The sequence below is a fragment of the Panicum virgatum genome, chromosome 2N, assembly GCF_016808335.1.
Source record: "Panicum virgatum strain AP13 chromosome 2N, P.virgatum_v5, whole genome shotgun sequence".
NCBI classification, from domain to species: Eukaryota; Viridiplantae; Streptophyta; class Magnoliopsida; order Poales; family Poaceae; genus Panicum; species Panicum virgatum.
In genome coordinates, this window is record NC_053146.1 from 50,776,928 (window position 1) to 50,801,387 (window position 24,460).

Sequence of the window (24,460 nt, forward strand, 5' to 3'; positions counted from 1 at the left end):
GACCACGCAAGCTTCCTTGCAGAAGTTCCTTGGCAACCAGAGGAATCCCTGCTAGTGCCCAACGCCAGGGCTCGGCACGGATCGCAGCAGCCGCTCCGCCCCTTGCGCCGGCGCTCACTGCAAGACCCGCCTCCGGCAGCTTGTGCACCAGCGCCACCACAAACACGCAGCCGCCGCCCGGAGACACTCGCTGCGCCGCGCCAGCCTCGAAGCGCACGGCCCTGCCTTCGCTCGTCATCCCCGGGGACGTGCGCCCCTGGCAAGACGCCAAGCAGAGGAGCAGGCACAGAGCAAGGAGCGCCCGCCCGTGCATTGCTAATGCCAGCACCCTCTCGTGCCAAGTTGGCGAAGATGATATTGATGAATGAGGCCGAGTTGGCTTAAAATGGGCTGATCCGAGTGGAAGATAATATTGTTGGCCACTGTGGACCGTGGCGGAAGTGCCGGCTCACTCCCACGATTCGGAGCTGGTGTTGGTCGAGAGATAGCGCCGCGCGTTGCGTGACGTTACGTCGGCCGGTCGGCGCCACCGCTGGCTAGAGCTACGCGACGCGAGCCGATCGGACAGCGAGACCCCGCATGTATAAACGTAGGTAGACCGCGCGCGGCGCACAAAGTATAGGAATCCCTCGTTTGCCGTGGATCGCGGCGCAACTGGCAGCGCCGGTGCCGGCGCCGCGCGTGGGAGTATTCTGGCCGGCCGCTTGGTTGAATGGGCCGGCAGCCCGGCTCCACAATGGCGCCGTATCCTTTTCCGAAACGGCCCCGTCAAATTGTATTGCCGCATGTCTGCCACTGCCGGTATCGCCGGGCGTTGTTTATGCTCACACCTGAAACTAGTTCATTCCTTTATTTTTTTCTTCCCTTTCCCAAAAGCACTAGACGCTGGTGCTCACTTCGGGTTATGTTCCCGAAAAAAAAGTTTCTCATCACTTACCTTCAGAGAAAAAGGTTTGCATCATCATTTTGCAAAAAAATACTGCTAGTGCTAGCAATGCAAGGATTATCAAGATACGATACTCGTAGTAAAGGGCGGCGGTACAAGTACGTGGATCCGCTCGTGAGGTGCTGCGAAAGGCAGGCAGGCATAGCAAGGAAAGGGCTTTTCTTTTCCGCGCCTGCCTGCGGCTGCCGCCGTACGTGCGTGGGGCGCGACGGCCACGGCGGCGTGCCAGGGAATCCCGCATGTGGAGTCAAGTCCGATCCCCACAGCTCGCCTGCTCCGGTGCTCCCTCCCCGGACCTCCTCGCTCCGTCGTCTCGTTGTCCCAGCAGCGGCAGGCAGCAGGCCGTGCGCGGGGCGGGGGGCGACGGGCAATACAGTATTCGCGGGGCCATGCCCGCGTGCGACGGGCCGGGCGATTAAACAAGGTTTTGCTTGTGCTGCGTAGGGGTGTGGCCGGAGGCCGGCAGCTTCAGCGACGACGGCATGGGCCCGGCGCCGCCGCGGTGGCGGGGAATCTGCCAGGACCAGCAGACCTCTGACGACGCGCAGGTTCGCTGCAACAGGTTTGTCTCCCCCATTCCCCTCCCCTCCCTCCTCTTCCTCTCTCAGCGCCATTGCTTCGCCCGCTCCGGGCTCCGGCACGGCGGCACCGCACCCCCTCCGTGCTCCGTGGTCCATGCCGTGGCGCTGCCTCGTCTCGCTCGTAGCTGCAGCCTGCAGCTACCACTAGTAAAAAAAGCGTCCAAGCCATTATCCCTGTGGATTTCTCATGTGCTGAATGCTGATGGATCGATCGTGTTTCTTTAACGTTAACCAGTGGCAGCAGCCAGCAGTGTTGTAGCAATGAGCTAATGACACTATGACAGTGTCTCTTTGACTCATGTTCCTGTCGGTATCCTGGTTTTGGAACAGCGTGGGACAACCTTGTTTCAGGGACTTTGTTTAGCCTTGCTCTCCTGCAGACTGTAACTCCAATGGGCCGGCTCACGAGGGTGCCGACAACTAGTTGGACAACCTCACTTATGAATTCTTTACGTTTCACTGTTTCAGCTATGTAAGAGTAGTACAAGTGGATCACCTCGGGTTGATCATGCATTGACGCATGTTACTCCTGCCATTTGCACGACGTTCAGTTGTATTTAGAACTGAAAACCATGAACCAATAGTTTTACTAGTGCTAGCAGCAGTTTCAGTTTTAAAATTTTAAAATTTCGGGTCTGGGCAGTTCAGCCTGGGCCCATGGGCAGGCATGGAGCCTGGGCCCATGGGCAGGCATGGCACGGTCTGTTAATAATTTCGTGCCTAAGCGGACCGTTCCTAAACGGGCCGTGCCTAATCGGGCCCATGCCGGCCCAGGCCGGGCCGCCCGTTTGGCCACCTATACTTGTGAGAGCAGCAGTGTGTTGTATAGACTAAATTAAACATCTCCATAGATGACAGCTGCTGGGTAGTGTACTAGTGTCAATGGCGATGGAGCACGGATATGGGTTAATTTGGTTAACATTAGGGGTGGTAAAAGGGTCTTCGAATTTGACTTAGATAATCTAAGAGTTTGACCCTAAAAGAGTCGGGTTTTAATCTTATATAATTTTAAGCTAAAATTATATAAAAATAAAGTGGGATAGTAAAGAAACCACTATGATCATGATCCGCAGGTTTGGCAGAAGGATAGCCGCTATGGAAGGAGAGCCATGCAAGAGGAGAGATCGAGAGGGGGGAAGGGCAATAATAAAGCGAAAATTATTTTCATGGTATTAAAATATAATTATTTTTTAAAAAATACCACCGAAAGATTGTTGTTACTTAAAACACTACTGAAATAGTGATTCCGTCCCACCCTTTCGCTTCCTACATCTTACTGTGCATTTACTGTTCATCTCGTTGTAGCACAGCGTAGCCCTGTGGATCACGCATTCACGCAGACCCCCTTTAGCTGTTGCCACCACAGATGAGATTGCTGCCATAATTCTGCAAACATATGCCTGCAACCCTAGAAAGATTTCGACATCTCCTTGTTTAGATCTCAAAACGTAAAATGCAATTTTTTTATAAATTATTTGCATGGTGTACTAAATGTAGTTGAAAAATAAATCGTATTATATAAATGGATTGTAAATCATGAGACGAATCTAATGATCCTAATTAGGACGTGATTAGATACTAAATTACTACAGTAATGCTACAATAATATATGCTTTAATGATGAATTAATTAGGTTCATTAGATTCGTCTCGTAGTTTACAGACGAGATCTGCAATTAGTTTTGTGATTAATCTACATTTAATATTTTAAATGTTGAAGATTTCTTTCTAAAAATACAAAAATACAAAATGCAAAGTGATCTTTGCCGTACGCTTTCCCATGATTACATGGCCGGATGACCATCCTCCCATCTCGGGCATCGCGCTGGCTTCCTGCCAAATCCGCCTCGTCCTCGCTCGCGCGTCGCCCCCCGTTGAGCAGCGCTGCATCACCGCCACGGTTTTCGGGGATCGACAAGCCGCAAGCAGACGCCACGGCCTGCGTCGTCTCCGGAAAAGCTCCAAGAGGACGGGGTAATCCACGCACAAAACTCTCAAAATGCACAAATCGACGGAGCTCGATGGGGGTCCATTCATCGTTCCTGCAGAACAGCACAAACATCGCCCGTTTGATGATCATGCGGTGTAGACCGCAGTGCAGCAGCAACACTGCAACTAGCTCGACAATCTATAGTGCAGGTGCAGCTCTGCCAAAGCCCTGATGAACTGCGCTCATGACCGAATTCTCAGAGGTCGGAGCACGGACAGCATGTCGTCTGCAAGCATGGACCACCCATCCTTATGATCTTATCACATTTGTCTCCCTCCCAATTCCTCTGTTACTGTCAGGCTACAGTGTCCTGGAATGTTGACTGCCATTAACAGCCTTAAGCTTGGCCATTAATCTTGTAAGTTTAGTGTGAAAATCCTTAGCTTGTGTTCGTCCTTCCTGCGTGCAGGAAGCTGATCGGCGCGCGGTTCTTCAACAAGGGGTACCTGGCGACGGTCGGGCAGGAGCAGCAGGTGAACCCGGCGAGCACGCGAGACACGGACGGGCACGGCACGCACACGCTGTCCACGGCGGCGGGGCGCCTCGTCCCGGGGGCCAACCTCTTCGGCTACGGCAACGGCACGGCCAAGGGCGGGGCGCCCCGGGCGCACGCCGCGGCGTACAAGGTGTGCTGGCACCCCGTCAGCGGCAGCGAGTGCTTCGACGCCGACATCATCGCGGCGTTCGACGCGGCCATCCACGACGGCGTGCACGTGCTCTCCGTCTCGCTGGGGGGATCCCCCGCGGAGTACTTCCGGGACGGCGTCGCCATCGGGTCCTTCCACGCCGCCAGGCACGGCGTCACCGTGGTCTGCTCGGCGGGCAACGCCGGGCCCGCCGCCGGCACCGTGTCCAACACCGCGCCGTGGCTGCTGACCGTTGGCGCCAGCACCATGGACAGGGAGTTCCCCGCGTACCTCGTCCTCGACAACAAGAAGCGGATCAAAGTCAGTGGCAGATACCACTAGCTCATCAGTTCATCTTTCAGAATTCAGCCGCTCCAGCATTCATCTGATGGAGTGTGGAACAATCTGATTTTGACAGGGGCAAAGCCTTTCACCCACACGCCTTCCTGGGAACAAGTACTACCAGCTGATCAGCTCGGAAGAAGCGAAGGGAGCCAATGCAACTGCAACACAAGCGTAAGCATCCATGAGCCTCAGAACTGAAACTTGCAAACTCGAAATTGTTGCTTTTTTCTGATAGCTGAATTCAATTGTCATGCAAAATTTGCGCTTCTGTTGATTCTGCAGGAAACTGTGCATTGAGGGATCACTGGACAAGGCGAAGGTCGAGGGGAAGATCGTCGTGTGCATCCGTGGGAAGAACGCGCGTGTGGAGAAAGGCGAGACGGTTCGGCGGGCCGGAGGAGCTGGCCTGGTGCTGGCGAACGACGAGGCCAGCGGGAACGAGATGATCGCCGACGCGCACGTGCTCCCGGCCACGCACATCACCTACACCGACGGAAGAGCTCTGTTGGCGTACCTCGGTACCTGAACTCTACTAGGTAAATTACGTTTTTAAATATTTATTTGGGAAGCCCTTTCAGGCGGCCTATTAGCTCAGTTGGTTAGAGCGTCGTGCTAATAACGCGAAGGTCGCAGGTTCGAGACCTGCATGGGCCATATTATTTTACCATCCATCTTCTTTTTTGATGTTTTGGCCTGCCAAAAATACCTGAGCTACGTCCTGTCGTGCAGGTCGGCACCAGGCTACATCACCGCCCCGTACACCGCGCTGGGCACGAAGCCGGCGCCATTCATGGCCGCCTTCTCGTCGCAGGGGCCCAGCACCGTCACGCCTCAGATCCTCAAGGTCCGAACATTTCCCCTGCGATCAGTCGCCATGCGCGCCACATCTGCAGCTTCCCTCCGACGATGCTAACTGTACCGCCTTTGCTGACAGCCTGACATCACCGAGCCGGGAGTCAGCATCCTCGCGGCGTTCACCAGCCTGGCGGGGCCGACCGGGCTCGCCTTCGACGAACGCCGCGTCCTCTTCAACGCCGAGTCCGGCACCTCCATGTCGTGCCCGCACGTCGGCGGCGTCGCCGGACTCCTCAAAGCCCTCCACCCCGACTGGAGCCCCGCCGCCATCAAGTCGGCGATCATGACCACGGGTATCGGGTACCAACCAGCGCACGTTCCCATCTGCTGGCATGTCTTCGTGCTTGCTGACACGATCGCGTTGGCTGATGCTTTGCAGCCAGGGAGCGGGACAACATGAGGAAGCCGATGAGCAAACTCGTCGTTCCTCCGGGCGACGCCGTTCGGCTACGGCGCGGGCCACGTGCAGCCCAACCGCGCGGCAGACCCGGGCCTCGTCTACGACGCCGGCGCCGCGGACTACCTCGGCTTCCTCTGCGCGCTCGGGTACAACTCCTCGACGATCGCCACGTTCATGGCCGGCGACGACGACGGCGACCGCCAGGCGCGGTACGCCTGCCCGGCGACGGCGCCGAGACCGGAGGACCTCAACTACCCGTTCGTCGCGGTGCCGTACCTCTCCCCCACCGGCGCCGCGCACGCCGTCACGCGGCGGGTGAGGAACGTCGGCGCCGGCGCGGCCGCGTACGACGCGAGGGTCCACGAGCCGCGCGGCGTGGCGGTAGACGTGCGGCCGAGGCGGCTGGAGTTCGCCGCGCCGGGGGAGGGGAAGCAGTTCACCGTCACGTTCAGGGCGAGGGAAGGGTTCTTCCTGCCGGGGGAGTACGTGTTCGGGCGGTTGATCTGGTCCGACGGCGCCGGCAGGCACCGTGTCAGGAGTCCCCTAGTGGTGAGGGTCGTAGACAGCAAGAAGAAGAAGACGCCTCTTTCCATAGCCTGACGAAGTGACGATATCATATCTGTAGGATCCCATTCGGCCATTCCCATCCATGGTAATGAGTGATGAGTGATGAGCAACTAAGCCTGGCCAAGGAAGGCATGGCTTCATGAACAATATAACGCTGTACTGACAACTCGTGCGTTCAAATTGAAGTGTACAAAATTTTCAAATTTGACTGGCATTCGTCATGTTCTTTTTCCTTTTCTTTTGAATTTCAGCTCAGTTTATAACATTAAGATTTGTGCGGATCCATGGATTTTCAGAGACTTCATGTGACGCTGATGTCCAGCATCTCCATGTCTATTAGCACAACCTTTTTTGTTCAGGAGAATGCAGGTGGGAGTGAAACTACCAAGAACTTGCAAAATTTCAACAATAAAGTTGAGCGCTGGACTTGGACTAATTTCGATGGTCTAATTGGTGTATTTCTCAAGAGTGTAACGGTGGTCAGACTGACTCCAACAGCATGAGCCAAATGCATTTTTGCCTCTCCACCTCTTACTGTGCACACTGCAAACGGCTCCAACAGCTGATGCAAACGCCCGATGCAAAATGCATAGGAGGAAAGAGGCGATGCAATATTGCAATCCCTCTCTCCTCCGATGCATTCCTGTGCGCGTGGAGGCAAGGAACAGGGTAGGCGGTGCGGGCGACGGCCTGAGCAGAGGACATGACGCCGTCGCCATGGGAGCTCGCTGGAGAGAGAAGGGGAAGAAGGAAGACGAGCAAGAGAGAGAAGGGGAAGAAGAAAGACGAGTAGGAGAGAGAAGGGGAAGAAGGAAGACGAGCTCGACGTGGTGCCTCACCGCCGTGCGTCACTCCTCGGCCTCTCCGACGTGCCTCCAGCCGCTCGCGAGCTCCGTCGTCCACCACCCGGCGGTGGCCCGCCACACTCCTCGGCGGCCAGGAGGAGCGCCGTCGGGCCATGACATTATCCGCCCCGCCGCCGTCGGACCCGCGGCCGCCACTCCTGCCCGCCCGCCGCGCTGGACGGGGCCGCCAAGGGAAGCTGCTCTCCCACCGCCGGGGGCCACCGCGCGGCGGCTCCCATCCGCAGGCCGCGCCACCCCGGCCCCTGTGCATCTGGCTGCCCGCCACGTTAGCCCCGCTTGCCGCGCCCGTGCTGCTGTCGGAGACTGCGCCCGCTCCCGCCGGCCGCCGCCTTCGCCCGCCGCGCCCGCCGCCATGGCTCCGGGCCTAGGGGCCATTCGCGCGGACGCGCGCCGTCACCGCTCCCGCGGCCGCGAGCTGCCGGGCGTGCGGTCCTGCCTCGCTGTGCGCGCCGTCGGGTTGAGGTTGAGGCGGAGCAGGAGGTCGACGGGTTGGATCTCGGGACGGACTGGAGACTGAATCCTGGCGGCGTCCGTGGCGGTGTCCAATTTCACCTTCGCCTGCGCGCACACCGCGCTGGGCGAGCCCGTGGGTGTGGCGGGGTTCGGGCGCGGCCTGCTCTTAATGCCATGGCGAACGGGGACGCCGGCGCGGCCGCGGACCTCCGCCTCCTCCTCGCCTTCCTCGCCGCGCGCGACGGCCGCTTCGATGACGCCGGTGGAATGAAGCTGCGGATGGCGGCGTCAGGGGAAGGAAATGCAGCGCTCTGTTGGAGACGGTGCTGTGCGAAGGAAAGGCAAAACACTGTAGACGAGAGGCAATCGTCGATTTGCATCTGAAAAATGGCTCTTTTTGTTCGAGTCAGTCTCAGTGGAAGATGAATGCGAGTCATCCTCAGTCAGCTACTTGTCCCTACCCCTAAAGGACCGATGCAAATTTGCCTAAAGCCACCCCGTCACGCGCCCCCCGCTGAGATGTCCAGCTCGCACTGCACCAACTAAGTTGTACCCCAAATCTTGACTGTGTAAAAATCAATGGCTCCCAACACTCCTAACACAGCTTCAACTCCATCCAACGGACCCTGTTATATGGATCATCCGCTTCAACGCGTGTTGAAGCGGACACCCCATCTTGCGCGCGTCCCACGCGCCCGCCCCTCTCGCCGGCCAAGGTTCGAAACCCAGCGACTCCAACAAACCGATTTCCCTTCCCTCTTCTAAAAATCACGCGCGACCTTTCCCTCCCGCGCGCCTCCCTCGAACCCTGAACCCACCCTGCGCCGGCTCCCCGAGTGACGCGAGCCCCGCCTCCCGCGAACGCGCCCTGCGGCCTCCAGCCGCCGCCGTCGGGACAAGCGCGCAGGGGGCTACGGGTCCGGCCGCCGCTGCCGGGACGCGCGCAGGGGCTGCGGGCTTCGGCCGCCGCTGCCCAGCCCAGCGGGCTCCAGCCGCCGCCGCCGGGATGCGCGCGCAGGAGGAAGAGGAGGTCCCATAGGCAGTCGCCAAGCAGGATCCCGAAGGTGGTTCTTGCGCTCGACGACGACGACAATAATGATAAGCTGGGCACTGCAGCAGGTGTGTTCCTTAGATTCATTTATTTTAGTTTCTTCGGGGAAATTCGTGGCATATCTTCTTTGGGCCTTCTCGATCTGGCGTTGATTTGGGAGTTTCTAGATGGCAAGTCGGAAGTGAAGGCTGCAAAGGAAGAGGAAGAGAAGGCCGTTGTTGTGGGTGAAAAGGAGGCATCCGGATCTGGCGAGAAGGCAGCAGCAACAGCCAACCTGCTGTGAACGGATTGGCTCCGGGAGGAGCTCTCTTGTGCAGTAAAGGTGGTTCTTTGGTTCAGGTTCGATCGTTCGACCTGTAAATGTGCGCTCTATGGTCTCGGTGTTGGAAAAATAAACAACTATAAGTTTAAATTCCGAATTAAATTTAAGATGACAAGAATTAAACCTAACATGCATGACTCTAACATACTAGACAGTACGTACATCATAAACATGATCTCAGAATACATGATTATGAACTGGATTTGATCTCGAGATACGTACTGAGCGGGAGCCGCCGGAAAGACGAACGGTGCAGACTGGACGAAGACGGTCTTTCGAACGAATCGCAGCAACCGGCGCTGCAGACGACGGTACACCGTAACACCAGACTTGGACGGAGGAAGAGCCATGGCGAAGAAGATGAGCAGTCGCGCTTGGCGCGTCCCAAAAATATGATTCGCCCTCTCCCGGTGCAGGATCACAAGAGCGAACGGTTCCGGAGACCCGCTCTCCCGTTCGCCGGTGCACGCCGGCGCTCGGGATGGAGCAAACTACGAAGGCGGCACAACCCTAACTCGATTAGATCGTGTTCTGGTAGAGGCCGACGGGTCAAATATATAGAAGAGCCCCACGGTCTCGCGTCGTGATCGGTTCCGAAAAATCAGGAAACCGATTAGGATTCCATATCTCAGTAGACTTAAAGGCCAAGTAACCAAAAAACAAAAACAGCAAAAGGAAGCAGCGCCCCCACAAGGTGTGGGGCCGGATTTCGGCGGACCATCCACGCGTACATCGTGCGCCCGCGTATTTCGCCCCGCCCGGCCCGGCGAGGCGGGCGAGCGCGCACATGTGGAGTTCCCATTCTCTCCCCACACACATAGCTTGGAGAGGTGAATACAACCTTCATATTGAAGTTGGTCATATTCCACTTCAACTAGCAAGGTGGGACTAAAAGTTTGCACACTAGCTCACTTCCTCATGCACTATGGGCCTTCGAGATTTATTTGGAATTTCTGAAATTGTTTATGGGCCTAGCCCAAATTCCATCAATCCCCCACCAGATCTCAAATACACATCAGAGATTTTGTCTGTCTCTCACTACTATTTATATACCAGTGTTTCAGCAAGGACTGTTAAGTTGAACTCTCGCTTAGAGCTTCAAGCTACACTCATTCACAACTTGAACAATGGACTAAGCCTTGAATTGCAAGTTTTGTGTGAACAAGATTCACTCAAAGCCCGAACCAGTACACGGCAGCCAGTAGCTTGCTCCTCGGTTGGAGCATATGCGTCGTACTCCCTGGTCTCTTTATAAGTTTACTAGAGATTACCCACTTCTCATAGACTGCGACGTTAGACAGTCAGACTCATATAGGTGTGTTCTTTCAAGAATGCTCTGTAGGACAGCACCTTTGCTCATTAGAACCAACAGAAACACATTAAGACAAATAGCCAACATGTCTTACAGCAATTGAGAGTATTGCATCTTTTCTCAGAGAGGGTTTAACCATTACTCTCCTCAGTTCACCATCAGCTTGTTTTCCCCAAATCCTAATTCACGGGATCTCCGATCACATAGGTTGGGTTACCACTATAGCAACTTATATGGGTCTCATACCCATCTCTTTTGATGCACTATCTATCACATTTTGTGATAATTCTTTCGTAAAGGGATCTACCAGGTTTTTGTCTGTTTGAATATAAGTCATACTTATCACTCTGGAGTTTCTCAACTTCCTGACAGACTTCAGTCGTCTTTTAACATGTCTTGATGACTTTGCATTATCCTTAGCACTGTTCACTTTAACTATCACTGTTTGATTGTCACAGTTCATAAGGATAGCCGGCACTAGTTTCTCAACCACAGGCAAGTCCATCAAGAGCTCATGCAGCCACTCTGCCTCAACAGTGGCTGTGTCCAAAGCAGTAAGTTCTGCTTCCATGGTTGACTGCGTCAAAATGGTCTGTTTGCAAGACCTTCATGATATCGCACCACCTCCAAGGGTAAACACATACCCACTCGTGGCATATAGCTCATCAGCGTTAGATATCCAATTCGAATCACTATATCCCTCAAGCACAGCAGGGTGCCCAGAATAGTGAATCTCATAACTCATAGTACCTACTAGATAGCGCATAACCCTTTCAAGGGCATGCCAATGATTAATACCCGAGTTTGACATGAACCTGCTCAATTTGCTCATAGCAAAGGATATGTCGGGTCTCGTTGCGCTAGCTAAGTACATGAGTGAACCAATAATCTACGAATATCTCAGTTGATCTTTGGCAATTTTTCTGTTCTTTCTCAACATCCGACTTCAGCAGTACTTCTTCTGCTCTTCAGCAGTAAGTACTTATTCTGCTCTTCAGCAGTAAGTACGCCCACAGGCTTGCCAATTCTCATGTCCCAGATGTGCATAGCAGTAAACCAGAGGCGAACCTTTGACTTCCAGATCTTAAAGTTCACGCCAGTAAACTTATCTGGCCTCAGTGACTCAGCGAAACCAGCCATTGTTAAATCAACAGATTGCCTATAATCAGGTTTTTAGATTGTTGGAAAAATAGACAACTGTAAGTTTAAATTCCGAACTAGATTTTAACATGACAAGAATTAAATCTAGCATGCATGACTCTAACATAGTAGACAATACGTACATCATAAACATGATCTCAGAATACATGATTATGATCTGGATCTGATCTCGAGATACGTACTGAGCGGGAGCCGCCGGGAAGAAGAACGGCGCAGACTGGACGAAGACGGTCCTTCGAACGGATCGCAGCAACCAGCGCTGCACATGACAGTACGCCGCAACACCAGACTTGGACGGAGGACGAGCCGTGGCGAAGAAGATGAGCAGTCGCGCTTAGCGCTTCCCAAAAACCTTATTCGCCTTCTCCCGGTGCAGGATCACAAGAGAGAACGGTTTCGGAGACCTGCTCTCCCGTTCGCCGGTGCACGCCGGCGCTCGGAATGGAGCAAACTACGAAGGCGGCGCAGCAGCGAGGAAAGGCAAAACCCCAACTCGATTAGATCGTGTTCTGGTAGAGGCCGACATGTCAAATATATAGAAGAGCCCCACGACCTCGCGTCGTGATTGGTTCCGAAAAATCCAGTCGTGGACTCGTGGCGTGAAGCGGCTCGTCTTGATCCAGTCGTGGGGCCCGAGCTCGGCCTCCCAGTGCACGGATCGTCCCTTGACCCTCACACCGTCGTTCACCGGCGGGTAGCTCATTGCGCGCGACTGCTTGGCGCCCTCGCCGTTCCTCGTGTGAAGCAGATGCGCGGTGCCGGAAACTGTTGGGGCGGGCCTCGGGGGCGGGGGAAGTCGGCGGTGAACGCGAGATCGCAGGGCAAGCTAATAGCTACCACGAGGCGATCGTGGACTCGTGGTTACTCATTATTAGTACTCTAAATCTAGTATTATTTAAATAAAAAACTACCTGCGAGCTAGGGTTTGGATTTTTGAGGGGAATCGGGAAGGGGGTTTTTATTTGCACTACTAGAAAACGAGCCAAAGGTCTAGGCCAAAAGTACCAGCTCATATTGTGACCGGTACTGATACTAGGCATTGGTACCAGTTGCAACAACAGCCGGTACTCTTGGCCTGCACCAAGCGCCGGTAAGTTGTGCCGCTTCAGAAACCGATACCAATTGAATATCAAAGACACCGGTTAAAACCATGAGCCGGTTTTGATTGGCCCATGCATTAATGGCACCGGGTAATGGCACGACCCGGTGCCTTTGGAGCAGACATCGACACCGGGTCATACCACAACCCGGGGCCAATGAAGGTGACAGGCCTTAGGTAACGGTTCAAACAACCACCCGGCACCCAAAAAAATGACCAGACTCTCCCAACTCGCGATATTTTAAAGTCCCCAGCCGTCGGCACCTGAGCTCTCATCTCTCTACCCCTCATTTCTCTACCTCTCATCTCTCTCTACCTTATCCTCGGCGCGAGGGTCTCCGCGGCGGCGAGGAGCGCCGTGGCAGGCGAGCAACTCCCGGCCGGCGAGGGTCTCCGCGGCGGCGACCGGCTCCACCTCCCCGGTCACTCTCTCTCCTCCCTCCCTCTCTCTCCCACGCGCGCCGCCCCTCCCTGCTCCGGCCCCTCCCCTGCTCCGGCCCCTCCCCTCCGCCCTCCACCGGCGAGCACCCGCGCCGCCTCCTGGAGTTCGCCGCCGCGCACGGGCCGAGGAGCGGCCTACCCCCGACGGCGGAGTGGCGGACCGAGGAGCGGCGGCGGCCGGCGCGGGCGTGGGGCGGGGCTAGCCTCACCAACTCCCTTCACGCCGCCCCTCCCCTGCTCCGTCCCTGCTCGCCGCGGCACATCCACCGGCGAGGTCCCGGAGGCGTAGCAGGGGACCTCTCCTCCCTGCTCGCCGGCGGATCTCGGCGGCGGAGCTCCGGGCTCGAGCGCGGCAGCACGAGCGGCGGCCGGCACGAGCGGCTCGGAGCAGGGGCACGCCGACATCGGCGACGAGGCAACGAGGCACGCCGGCCCTCTCCTCCGGCGAGGGTCTCTGACTGCGCGCAGCCGCCGAGGAGCCCGTGGGCGAGCGAGAAGCTGCCGCCGAGGAGGATTTTTTTCTTTTTTTTTCTGAAATAGAGATGCATGTGGAATTGTATGTATTGTATCTATCTTGTGATCGATTCTTTGAATGATTTGCGAAATCTATGGATTGTATCTATATTTTGTGGTTGATTCTTCGAATGATTGGTGGTGGGTGCGAGGGGAACGGGAGAGGATGCGAGGGAATGGGAGTGGATGCGGAACGCGCGTGGCGGCCTTTGGTACCGGTTGCTATTTCCAACCGGTACCGAAGAAGACCTTAGGCACCGGTTGAAAAACCCGGTATCCTAGACCGACGCCTTTGGTCCCGGTTTCAGGGTACCGGTTCGAAATCCGGTACCTAAGACTCTTTCGAATCGGTGCCCATGGCTCTTTTTCTAGTAGTGTTGGGTCTGTATTCGAACTGCAGATTAACTAGAACATTGTTATTGGCGAGATACGAAAGATCCAAACCATATGCATGATTGCCGGTGATTCTCGCACCTTAATAGAAAACAATTACAAACTACTACGTGTTTTTAACATAATCAGCACCTACTAATTAGGGATAGCAACTATTATTATAAGGGTATTATGTCACATCCCAATTTCTCACATTTTAAATGATCCTGTTCTTAATCCTTTGCCATACTTGTTAGAAATTTAGGCAATTTCAGTGGCAATTTAATCCAGAAAAATATAATCAACATGTTTGTGACAGCAGATATATGTATGTGTGATCCAAATGTGATTAGCATATAGATGATACTAATTATCATAAGAGCAATATACCCAGCGGCTGAGCCGGATGCACTAGTCGACATAGTGCCTGTTGATGTAGTCGTCTTGCTCGATACAGTGCAGAAAGGAAACAGTGCCGATCAACAACGAGACGCCGGGAAGTAGATGATCGTCACCAGCAGGAAGGAGAGGACGAAGCGAGTAGTCGTGCCGCTAGCGGACACTCCCAAAAAACGTGATTGCCGGCCTTCACCTGAGCAGGTGAACTCAGGGACAACAGTGTTTCGGAGGCCTACTCTTCCAGTCCTTGTGCGCGCAAGAACTGGAATGGAGATGCTTTGGGTGCAGTAGAAAATTGGAGACCAGTCCTTGCTCAAAAGCAAAGTCTTGCTATTTATCTTGCATGCAGCTTAGGAATCAGAACGGGTGCATACACCTGCGGCAAGGCCAGCCCAGCGTGGAGTAAAACTCCTCTTAACCCCTCATTAAGTTTCCTCATTAGGAACCAAAAACTCCCGTAGGTTATTATTGCCCATAATTAGTATAGCATGCACCAAGTACCCTATGTACATTACTTCCAGCTCTAATTGGCTTGAATAGCATGCACCATGCGTGTAATTATAGACATGGGCCAGCGTTACCACGGCGGCATACAACATTCTCAATGAGCAATATTTAATACAGGTCTTAAAATTTATTCGATTTAATTAAATAGAATATAAGCCAAGCCCACATTAAATTTAACAATACTTCACTCGGGCCAATTTTGTTAATTAAAACGTTATTTAGTCCTACCGCTGGAAATAAAGATAGCAAATTAAAGGTTGACAAGAAATCGAGCCTAATGTAGAACAGCTGCACGAGGAGGCTCGGTGGGGCAAGTTAAAGGGTGTTTGGTTGCCTAGTTCTAGCGCGGCCTGGCTCTCGGCTTACGACTTCTACGTGTTTGATTGTTTGTGCTAGCGGCCGAGCTAGGCTCCCCCGGTGCAAGATGCGCCTCCCAGCCATACCCATCGGAAATATAGGGTCTGATTGGTTTCCCGCATCAGCCTTGAGCCAGGCCAGCGGGGTGCAATTTCAGTCTATTTGGTTACACGCACAAGGTACAGAGTTTGGCTCTGGCGATGCAAAAATGCTTGCGAGCCTGGCTCCCGAGAAACAGAAATCGACCGTAGCTGGCGAGCCTGGCTGGGGCGGTGCAGGATGGGCGGTTAGCATGCGCAGAGACAGGTAAAAAATAGTCGCGCACGCTACCTGTGCAGGTATCCAAACAACTTCGCTAGCCGGCACGGCTGGGTAAAATCAGAAACCAAACAAACAGCACTGCACCTGTAAAGCCTGGCCGGCCAGAGCCTGCTTCGCTAGGCACGAGCCTGGCTGCAAGCTGAAGGAAACCAATCACGCTCATAGGAATTGAGCTTTTCCGTCGGACCAGGCTGGCGCCATAAAGGGCCTGATTGGTTCATTGCTGCCGGCAGCCTGGCTCACGCCAGCCATCCAGGCCCGCGCTGGCCAGGCTCGTGAGCTGCACCGTGCTTTTTGTTTGGTTCGTGTTTCCACGCATCTAGGCAACTAGAGAGAAGCTGATTGGTTAGCTGTTTCACTAGTATGTCCAGCTTCTTTGCTTTGTCTGCATGCGGGTCCCAAAGCTTGCCTCTGCATCGCAGCCAGGCCCGCCAGATACGATCGATTTTTGCGTTTCTCCAGAGCCAGGCTCATGGGCGCTTTTTGCATCGCCAGAGCCAGGTCCATTACCCGACAAATAACCAAACAAGATGAAATTGCATCCCGCGAACATGGCTGGGGACTGATGCGGGAACCAATCACCCCCAAAGTCTGGGACGCGCGAGTTGCATGAGAGGAGAGAGCAGTGATGCAAGGACAACTCGTGCGCATGGTTTTTTTTTATCGACAGGTGGAATGAAACCGTCGCCCACCGATAGCGGTAAATCGGACCGGTTTGACCGGTTACCGGTAAAAATCGGTCAAATTCAAAATCCAAATCAAAACCCTCTGTTCAACCGGTTCCTATCGGTAAGCCGACCGGTTAGACCGGTATACCGGTCCGGTTTGAGCGGTAACCGGTGATTTTAGCAAAAAAAAACTGACGGTTGTAAAGTGGTTTTCTAGTGTGAAATAAATAAAAATTTTGGCATGAGCTATGCAGATATTAATGTAAAAGACCACAGCAAAACAATAATTTATAATCATGTATACAAATATAATAGTAATAAGCGTGCATACAAATACCGTAGTCATAAGCGCGTATACAAATATCATAGTCATAATCGTCCATACACTGATACACATCAATAAAAGTTTAACGTAGGAATGGGAAGACCCCCATTTGGGACGCGGTTTGGTATTCGGCGGTGGACATTACAGCGATACCTCGCACTCTAAGCAGCTCAGCCTTGTAGTGTTGCCAAGTTTGGCCCGTCCACGTCGATGTTGTCTCCCATTCCTGAACTAACATAGTGTAAAAATGGGGGTCTTCCCATTCATAAACCCATATCGTCGGTGGCTGCATGCTGATGTCAGGTATGGGATAGTGAAAAGACTGCGAGGTATCGCTGTAGAAGGAAGAAGAGTACTGTGGAGTGTCGTAGTCCGTCGGTCCAACCGTTCTCCTCTGCGATTGCTGTGCTCCATGGTCGGTGTCCTGAGTAGCATGTGTGAACTGAGTCTCCCCTGCAATCAACCATATATCATAATTAGTACTCATAGTTAGAAATATGTGTGCATATGTAGGCGCAATGTATACCTATGAAATCAAATCTAAATCAAATCTACCTAAATCCTAATACATAGTGTAAAAAATCATCTAATACAACTAAATCTTTCCTAAATTCTAAATACACCTAAGTCATACACCTAAATCCTAAAACATATCATATAATATTCTAAATCATAGAGGAAAAAAATCATACCTGGCCGCGGCTAACCGCCGCTCCGGGCCGGTAAACCGGGCTGCGCGAGCGATTTACTGGTCGGGGCCGCTAGATCCGCTACCGGCCCGGCTTACCGGCGCTCCTGCCCGGCTAGCCGCGTGCTCCGGGCGGCTGGCCGGGGTCGAGCTCCGGTTGGCGCGTGCTGGCGGCGGAGCAGGCTCGAGAGAGGAGTGGGAGCGGGTCTTGGGTGGGGGGCGTCAGGCGGAGGGTTACTTGGGGGCCTTAAGTGGACGCTGCCGCGCGATGGGCCCAAGCAGGTCTTAATGGGCCGTCTCATTTTTTTTCCTTTTTTTTTAACTTCATAGGGCCGCAAAGTATACTAAATGAACGAATATTTGAAAAAATTTGACACCATTAGAGTCGTCGCAACTTGAAGTATTTTTAGAAATTTTTCATTTTTTGAAATTCAAATTTGAATTTTGAATTTAGGCCGATTTGAAACTGACCGGAATCAGAACCGGTCCTGACCGGTTACTGATAAAACCGGATAGTTTCCGGTCGGGATTTTTAACCCTGCTCGTGCGTCCAGACAACCAAACAGATTCCGCGCTCGGCTATGCTACATGCGCCTAGGCAACCAAACAGTGAGCAATTGCATGACAGATTGACAGTAGCGTAGCCAAAGAGGGTATGGCCAGGGCGGTACTATGCAAACAAGGCACGCGGCAAACCAAACAGAATCTCGGGGGCATAAAATAATTGTGCAACATACCTACTCGCGCAGGTTTATGTGTACTGGGGTCTGTTTGGATTTAGGGGCTAAAACTTATGCCCTCCTGTTTTAGCTCCTTTTAGCCCCCAACCGATCCAAACAAGTAGAGCTATTTTGGAGCTAAAGTGAATTAGCCTCCCCCACACCTGAGCACGGGCCATTCAACCCGATAAGCCCGATTCAACCCGCCCGAAAAACCCGACCCGACCAAGTGACGGGTCAGTTACAGACCGAAATATTTGACCCGAAACTCAAAAAAATACAATCCAATCCAAAAATTACACACAAGATTGCGGCCCGACCCAACCCGAACCCGACCCGACGCGACCATGTCATGGCCCGAGCTTGGGCCAATATTTTTTAACCCGAAACCCGAAGTAACCCGACCCGACCCGACCCGACCCGACCGATAATCAGGTCTAGCCTCCTCTTAAAAAATTAGGCTCTCCAAGAGGTAAAGCCAATGATTGAAATGCATGCTTTAGGCCATGTTCAGATGACTGAAAATAGTTGGTTGGGCTGAATCTGACTAGGCTGGAGCCCAGCCGTTCAGCAGGTGAGATGGGACCAGCCAGCCGTCCACACTGCTCTGTCCGCCAACAGCTCAACTGGAAGACTAGCACCGCCCGCTGCCCCTTCTGTCTGGCTGGTTGCTAGAATAGTGTGTTTTAGCCACCAGCCCAGCATTCCGAATAGGCCGTTAGTCTTTAAATTTGCTCATGAATCCAAATAACTCTAGAGGCTAAATTTTAAAAAACTAATTCAATGATTAAACTTTAATTTTTAAATTAGCTCAAGGGCTAAAGATCCAAAGGCCCTGGTCTACGAATGTCGTTACATAGACGGGCACATTACCAATCTATGGTTGGAGTATGGTAGGAAGCCCACGAGGGCGAGTAGATTAATTGTTAGACCCCATATTTTTGAACGTAATTGTTGGACCCCTTATCGCTATATGTAAAGTGAGGTTTTGACCTATAATATCTAAAAAAGCCCGGCGAGCGAGCAAGCCCTAGCGAGTAGATCTCGGGGAGGCGGGGCGCTCAGTACGGCGGCGGCGGGGCGAGGTGGCCGTAGGCGCGGAAGGAGCCGCCGGGGTGGCGGTCGTCGAGGTGGATGTTGCTGGAGAGCTTGTGGAAACCGCGGGTGTAGATGCCGAAGCCGAAGACGAGGCCGACGGCGACCAGCACCAGCACGATGAGCGTGCAGATGCAGCACGCCTTGCTCGGGCAGCAGCACATCTTCCCCGCCCGCCCTCGCGCTGTTCCTCCTCCGGTCCTCTCCTCCCGCCACGCGCGGGGATGAAGGGGGAGAGCCGCAGCCGGGGCGCACGCGAAAAGGCGAGAAGCTTTTGCCTTTTGGCTTGGGTTCGCTCGGGACGGGAACTGGGGAGCGGTCGGGTCGTCCGGTCTGGTCTGGGCGTCCGTGCCCGGCCGCTCTCGCCGGCGGATTATAAAGGGCGCGGCTGATGGTGCTGGGTTGCCGAGTCGGATGAGGAGGTGGGCCGGGTGGAGGGGAATCGATTCGGGTGCGCTCGTCCAGCCCGAATGGTTGTGGTTGGCGGCCGGTGTTGTGGTGGTGGTGTTGGGGAAATCTATTTGTCGCGCGAGCGGCTGGGAGGCGACGCGTCGCAGAGGCGCCGTTCATCTTCAACCTCGCGACACGGGGCGACAGGGGGAGGCGGAGCAGCGGTGGTGAGCTAGGGGAGGGAGAGGGGTGGCCAGGAGGGGTGGTGGGTGGGCGGAGCGGCCGGCGGATAGGTCGCCGCCAGCCGGGGTGGCGGTGGAGGCGGCGGATCTTTAGAGTTCGGGGTTGCCGGGGTCCGGGGAGCTCCATGATCACCGGACCTAGAGGAGGGGGCCGGGGGTGGTGGCGGCCCGGGAGCGCCGCCGGCCGGGCGGGGCCGGACCTCCGGTGGGCAGTGCCGGTGGCGGTGGCGAAGAGAAGACGACGCGGCAGTGGCTAGACGGCGTGGTGGCGGGCTCGGTTAGCGTGGCGGCGGAGGAGGGTGGCGGCGGAGGCAGCGGAGGCCGCCGGAGCTAGGGCGGCGGGTGCGGCAGGGGCGGCGCTCGCTTCTGCAATTGGACGCCTTCCAATCGTAGAAGGCGATGAATAGACTACCTCGGTGGTGTTGGTCCCGTCCCGTGGGGGCGACGCTTCTGCATCCGACGCTGGCTTTGGGGCGACGATTCCTCGGCTGAAAGAGAACGGGCCGCTGGCGAGCGGGCCCGTTTCTCTCGCGTGCATCATATGGACGGTAAAAAAAATATCATGGACAGCTTTCTTAAAAAAAATCATGGACAGCTTTCTTCAAAAATAAAAAAGATCATGGACAGTTATTTTGGCCCACGGACGTGACACGGCCCACCACGTAAGCCCAACCAGTCCCATCTTTTTCTAAAGGAAGAAAAAATCATTTTTGCCTCCATCAACTTTGGGCCGAATATGTTTTTCTTCCATGGACAACAAAATCATCTGTCCAGCCTCCTCATACTCACAAAACCGTTCACATAACCTTCCTGAGCTGTTTGAGGGTGAGATGGCAATGGTTTTTCCTTTTCTTTTATTTTTTATTTTGACTAAATCTTTAAAAATCACAAAAAATCATTAAATGGACAATCTAATTTTGTTGAATTTCACATAAGCAGATCTACACGTTGAACATATTATATAGTATAATTTAGTACAAATGTTTTGCTCTAGATTTAGATATATATTTTTCTGTAATTAATTTATAGTTATAGTCTCCGTCATCCAATTACGATGAAATTTTTATGGTGGTCTAATCATTATATAATTGAGATGTAGTAAAAAATTTATGATTATCAGATCATGTATGACTGAGTTATTGATTTATCTAGGTTTATCTATAGATGGTCTAGATTTATCTAGGTTTATATAGGTAAATCCATAGCTCAGTCAAAAATGATCCAATAATTATAAAATTTGTACTATAGATCAATTATAGAATGATTAGCTCACCATAAATATTTCATCATAATTGGACAATAGAAACTGTAGGTATAAATCAAATACAAAAAAAAGCATATATCTACTTACGTGGAGTTTAACAAAATTAGATTTTCTTTTATAATTTTTTGTGATTACTGTGATTTTTCAAAGATATAGTCAAAATAAAAAATAAAAAAATGAGCAAAACCGCTGCCGCCTCACCCTTAAACCACTCAGGTAAGTTATATGAATAGTTTTGTGAGTCTGAAGAGACTGAACGGATAGTTTTATTATCTCGGGAGGAAAAGCAAATTCGGACAAAAAAAAAGTTAAGGGAGACACCCGCAAGTCCCAACACCAACACAAGACGAACGAGCCGAGCCAGTTCAATCTTCGCTTCCGCCGGTCCGCGCCCAACACCAATAGCCTCCCACCGGCACCACCTCCATGAACCATGAGAAAGCACCACGAGCTTCTCTTCCACCGCCTTCTCCCCGGCCGAACCAGCAAGCCCTACACCTCGGCCGCCCACCTCTCCGCTGCCACCGCCACCGCGGCCATCCCCGCGCCACCGGGCCTCAGCGCCCTCGACCCCCTGGACGCGGGCGAGCTCGCCCCGACCCCGCGCCTGTACCGGTCCCTCATCGCCGCGTGCGCGCGGTCCAGGAGCCTCGGCGACGCCCGCGCCGTCCACGCGCACCTGTCCCGCTCCCGCCTCGCGGCCGACGCCTTCCTCCTCAACTCGCTCGTCCACCTCTACTGCAGGCGCGGCGCCGTCTCGTACGCGCGCGGCGTGTTCGACGGAATGCCGTGCCGGGACGTGGTCTCCTGGACCTCTCTCATTGCCGGGTACGCGCAGAACGACATGCCGGAGGAGGCTGTCGGTCTGCTCCCCAGCATGCTCAAGTCGGGGTCCAAGCCCAACGGGTTCACATTCGCCAGCCTGCTCAAGGCAGCCGGTGCCTGCGGCGAACGTTGGGTCGGGGAGCAGATACACGTGCTTGCCCTCAAGTGCAGCTGGGATGAGGATGTCTATGTGGGGAGTGCGCTTCTGGACATGTATGCGCGGTGCGGGCAGATGGACATGGCAGTTGCGGTGTTTGACCGGCTGGACTCGAAGAACGCGGTGTCTTGGAGCGCGCTGATTGCTGGGTTTGCGAGGAAGGGTGAAGGGGAAACCGTGTTGATGATGTTTGCAGGGATGCATAGGAATGGGTTTGAGGCGTCACATTTTACGTACTCAAGCGTGTTCTCTGCCCTTGCTGGTATAGGTGCTCTTGAGCAGGGAAAGTGGGTGCATGCGCATATGATTAAGTCTGGAGAAAAACTGACTGCATTTGTGGGAAACACAATGCTTGACATGTATGCAAAGTCCGGGAGCATGGTTGATGCAAGAAAGGTGTTTGACCGTGTGGATCAGAAGGATCTAGTTACTTGGAACACAATGCTCACTGCATATGCACAGTATGGACTTGGAAAGGAAGCAGTTACCCATTTTGAGGAGATGAGGAAATGCGGCATTCAGCTTAATCAGATAACGTTCCTTTCAATCTTGACTGCTTGTAGCCATGGAGGCCTGGTGAAGGAAGGAAAGCACTACTTTGACATGATGAAGGACTACAGTGTGGAGCCTGAGATCGATCATTATGTTAGTTTCGTTGATCTCCTTGGTCGAGCTGGTTTACTGAATGAAGCTCTGGTCTTTGTCTTTAAAATGCCCATGAAACCAACAGCTGCTGTTTGGGGAGCCTTGCTTGGGGCATGCAGAATGCATAAGAACGCTATAATAGGGCAATTTGCTGCTGATCATGTCTTTGAACTTGACCCAGATGATACTGGTCCACCTGTGCTGTTGTATAACATATATGCTTCCACAGGAAAGTGGGATGATGCAGCTAGAGTGAGGAAGATGATGAAGGCAACTGGTGTAAAGAAGGAGCCTGCATGTAGTTGGGTTGAGATTGAGAACTCGGTGCACATGTTTATGGCAGATGATGATACCCATCCGAATGCAGCAGAGATATATAGGATGTGGGAGGAGATAAACATGAGGATTAGAAAAGCAGGATATATCCCCACTACGGATTATGTGCTTCTGCACATAAACGAAATAGAGAGGGCGACAAAGTTGCAGTACCATAGTGAGAAGATTGCACTTGCATTTGCATTGATCAACATGCCTGCAGGGGCAACGATTCGGATCATGAAGAACATTAGGATATGTCGGGATTGCCACTCTGCTTTCAAGTATGTCTCCAAAGTTTTTGAGAGAGAGATTATTGTGAGGGACACTAATAGATTCCACCATTTCAGCAATGGTTCTTGTTCCTGTGGAGATTACTGGTGATTATGATTCTCTTGTATATATATTTGCGTTCAGAATGACACAGGCTATCCATTCATCCATTTTTCTTGTTGGCTATGGGTTCATGCATTAATAGCGAGCAAGTTGGCATGATGAACTCATGTATTCTTTCTGGTTGAGGAAGACTGCTCTGCAGCCCTTAAGAGGATTGTGTGGGAAGTGACTCCTGCAGACATGAATTCATGTTGTCTTTTTTTTTTCAGCTAACTGGCATTTGGGTTCCTGCAAGGGACATGGGAATTCGTCGCGATGCAGCCTCAGGGCTGTGATTCTCGGATCGAAAAACACAGAATGTGATTCTTGGATTGAAAAACGCACTTCGGATAGCTTCTTTCAGGTACCCTTTTCCTAGAATCCATTTTGCTGTGTTCATATAAACCCTTGCTGTGTTGATATAAACCAGGTAGCTTGCAAGATTATGTGTTTGCAGCAGTGACAAAATTGTTTTGCTACTTGCGAATTGCTGTGTTGATATATATCAGCCAAGAATGCTGCGTTTTTTTTTGCATTTCAGATTATGTGGGAGAAATATACATGCCTTTTTATAGGGGCTGCGGCCTATTTGGGTAAAATCTACCAAGCTGAGTTGCCACATGGCAGGCTAATGTATCAGAAAATCGACATTTTCACACCAGGGACATAACACTTCAATCAGTCGCAGCCCGTTCTGTTTTGATCCAATGGATGACACGAGCAAGGCCAATCGATGAGTCCCCTCTGAGAAACGAAAGAAGCTCCTTCGATGATTGTAGCAGCAGAGAATTTTGTGACCGCTGCAGATGAAACTTGAAGATTAGGGACAGAAAGAAGATACATATCTGGTCCGTGTGTTGTAGGAGCTGGGCGTCGCACACCTGCACTGTCTCATGATCTTTGCATGTTGATTCTGCATGATACGTGCGGCTGTGTACTCTGAAGTCTTAGTTCAAGAAGAAAAACCTGAGTGCTTTCTTGAGACTTCAAGTTGCCATCGGGACAAATTTCCGTGTTTCTTTCCCCTTTGTTTGTTGTATGATCAGATCTGAGGAAGATAGTCGTGCTGAAATGGCTGAATTGTCCGCTCAGCTCATCGCCGCGGCGGAACGCACACCGCTGGCTGGTACCTCCTCAGATCGGGCATCCTTTCGCCAAGCGCAGGTGCGCGCGGGGGTGGCGTGCACTCTGAAGTTGCGTCCTACGACCAAGCGACGCCAGGTACCGGCAGTGCCCTTTCTGCGTGAGGCGGGTGCTCTTGCACAGCTT

The 24,460-nt window shown here is 53.0% G+C and overlaps 2 protein-coding genes, 1 non-coding gene and 1 pseudogene across 3 annotated transcripts; 3 read left to right on the forward strand and 1 right to left on the reverse strand.

The window, feature by feature from the left end:
* LOC120662727 overlaps positions 1-6,624 on the forward strand; it is an 85,068-nt pseudogene extending 78,444 nt beyond the window's left edge.
* TRNAI-AAU lies at positions 5,068-5,141 on the forward strand. The gene has a single exon. It is a non-coding gene; the product is annotated as a tRNA-Ile (tRNA).
* A 12,271-nt stretch (positions 6,625-18,895) lies between the features above and the next one.
* Positions 18,896-19,340, reverse strand: LOC120658892. The gene has a single exon (XM_039937026.1). It carries the CDS (start codon positions 19,140-19,142, stop codon positions 18,945-18,947), a length of 198 nt encoding a protein of 65 aa, XP_039792960.1. The 5' UTR covers positions 19,143-19,340; the 3' UTR covers positions 18,896-18,944.
* Positions 19,341-21,233: 1,893 nt separating this feature from the next.
* On the forward strand, positions 21,234-24,216 carry LOC120661018 (pentatricopeptide repeat-containing protein At3g24000, mitochondrial-like). Its single transcript, XM_039939702.1, has 2 exons — positions 21,234-23,555; positions 23,733-24,216. Exon 1 carries the CDS (start codon positions 21,308-21,310, stop codon positions 23,198-23,200), a length of 1,893 nt encoding a protein of 630 aa, XP_039795636.1. The 5' UTR covers positions 21,234-21,307; the 3' UTR covers positions 23,201-23,555; positions 23,733-24,216.
* Positions 24,217-24,460: the final 244 nt, after the last annotated feature.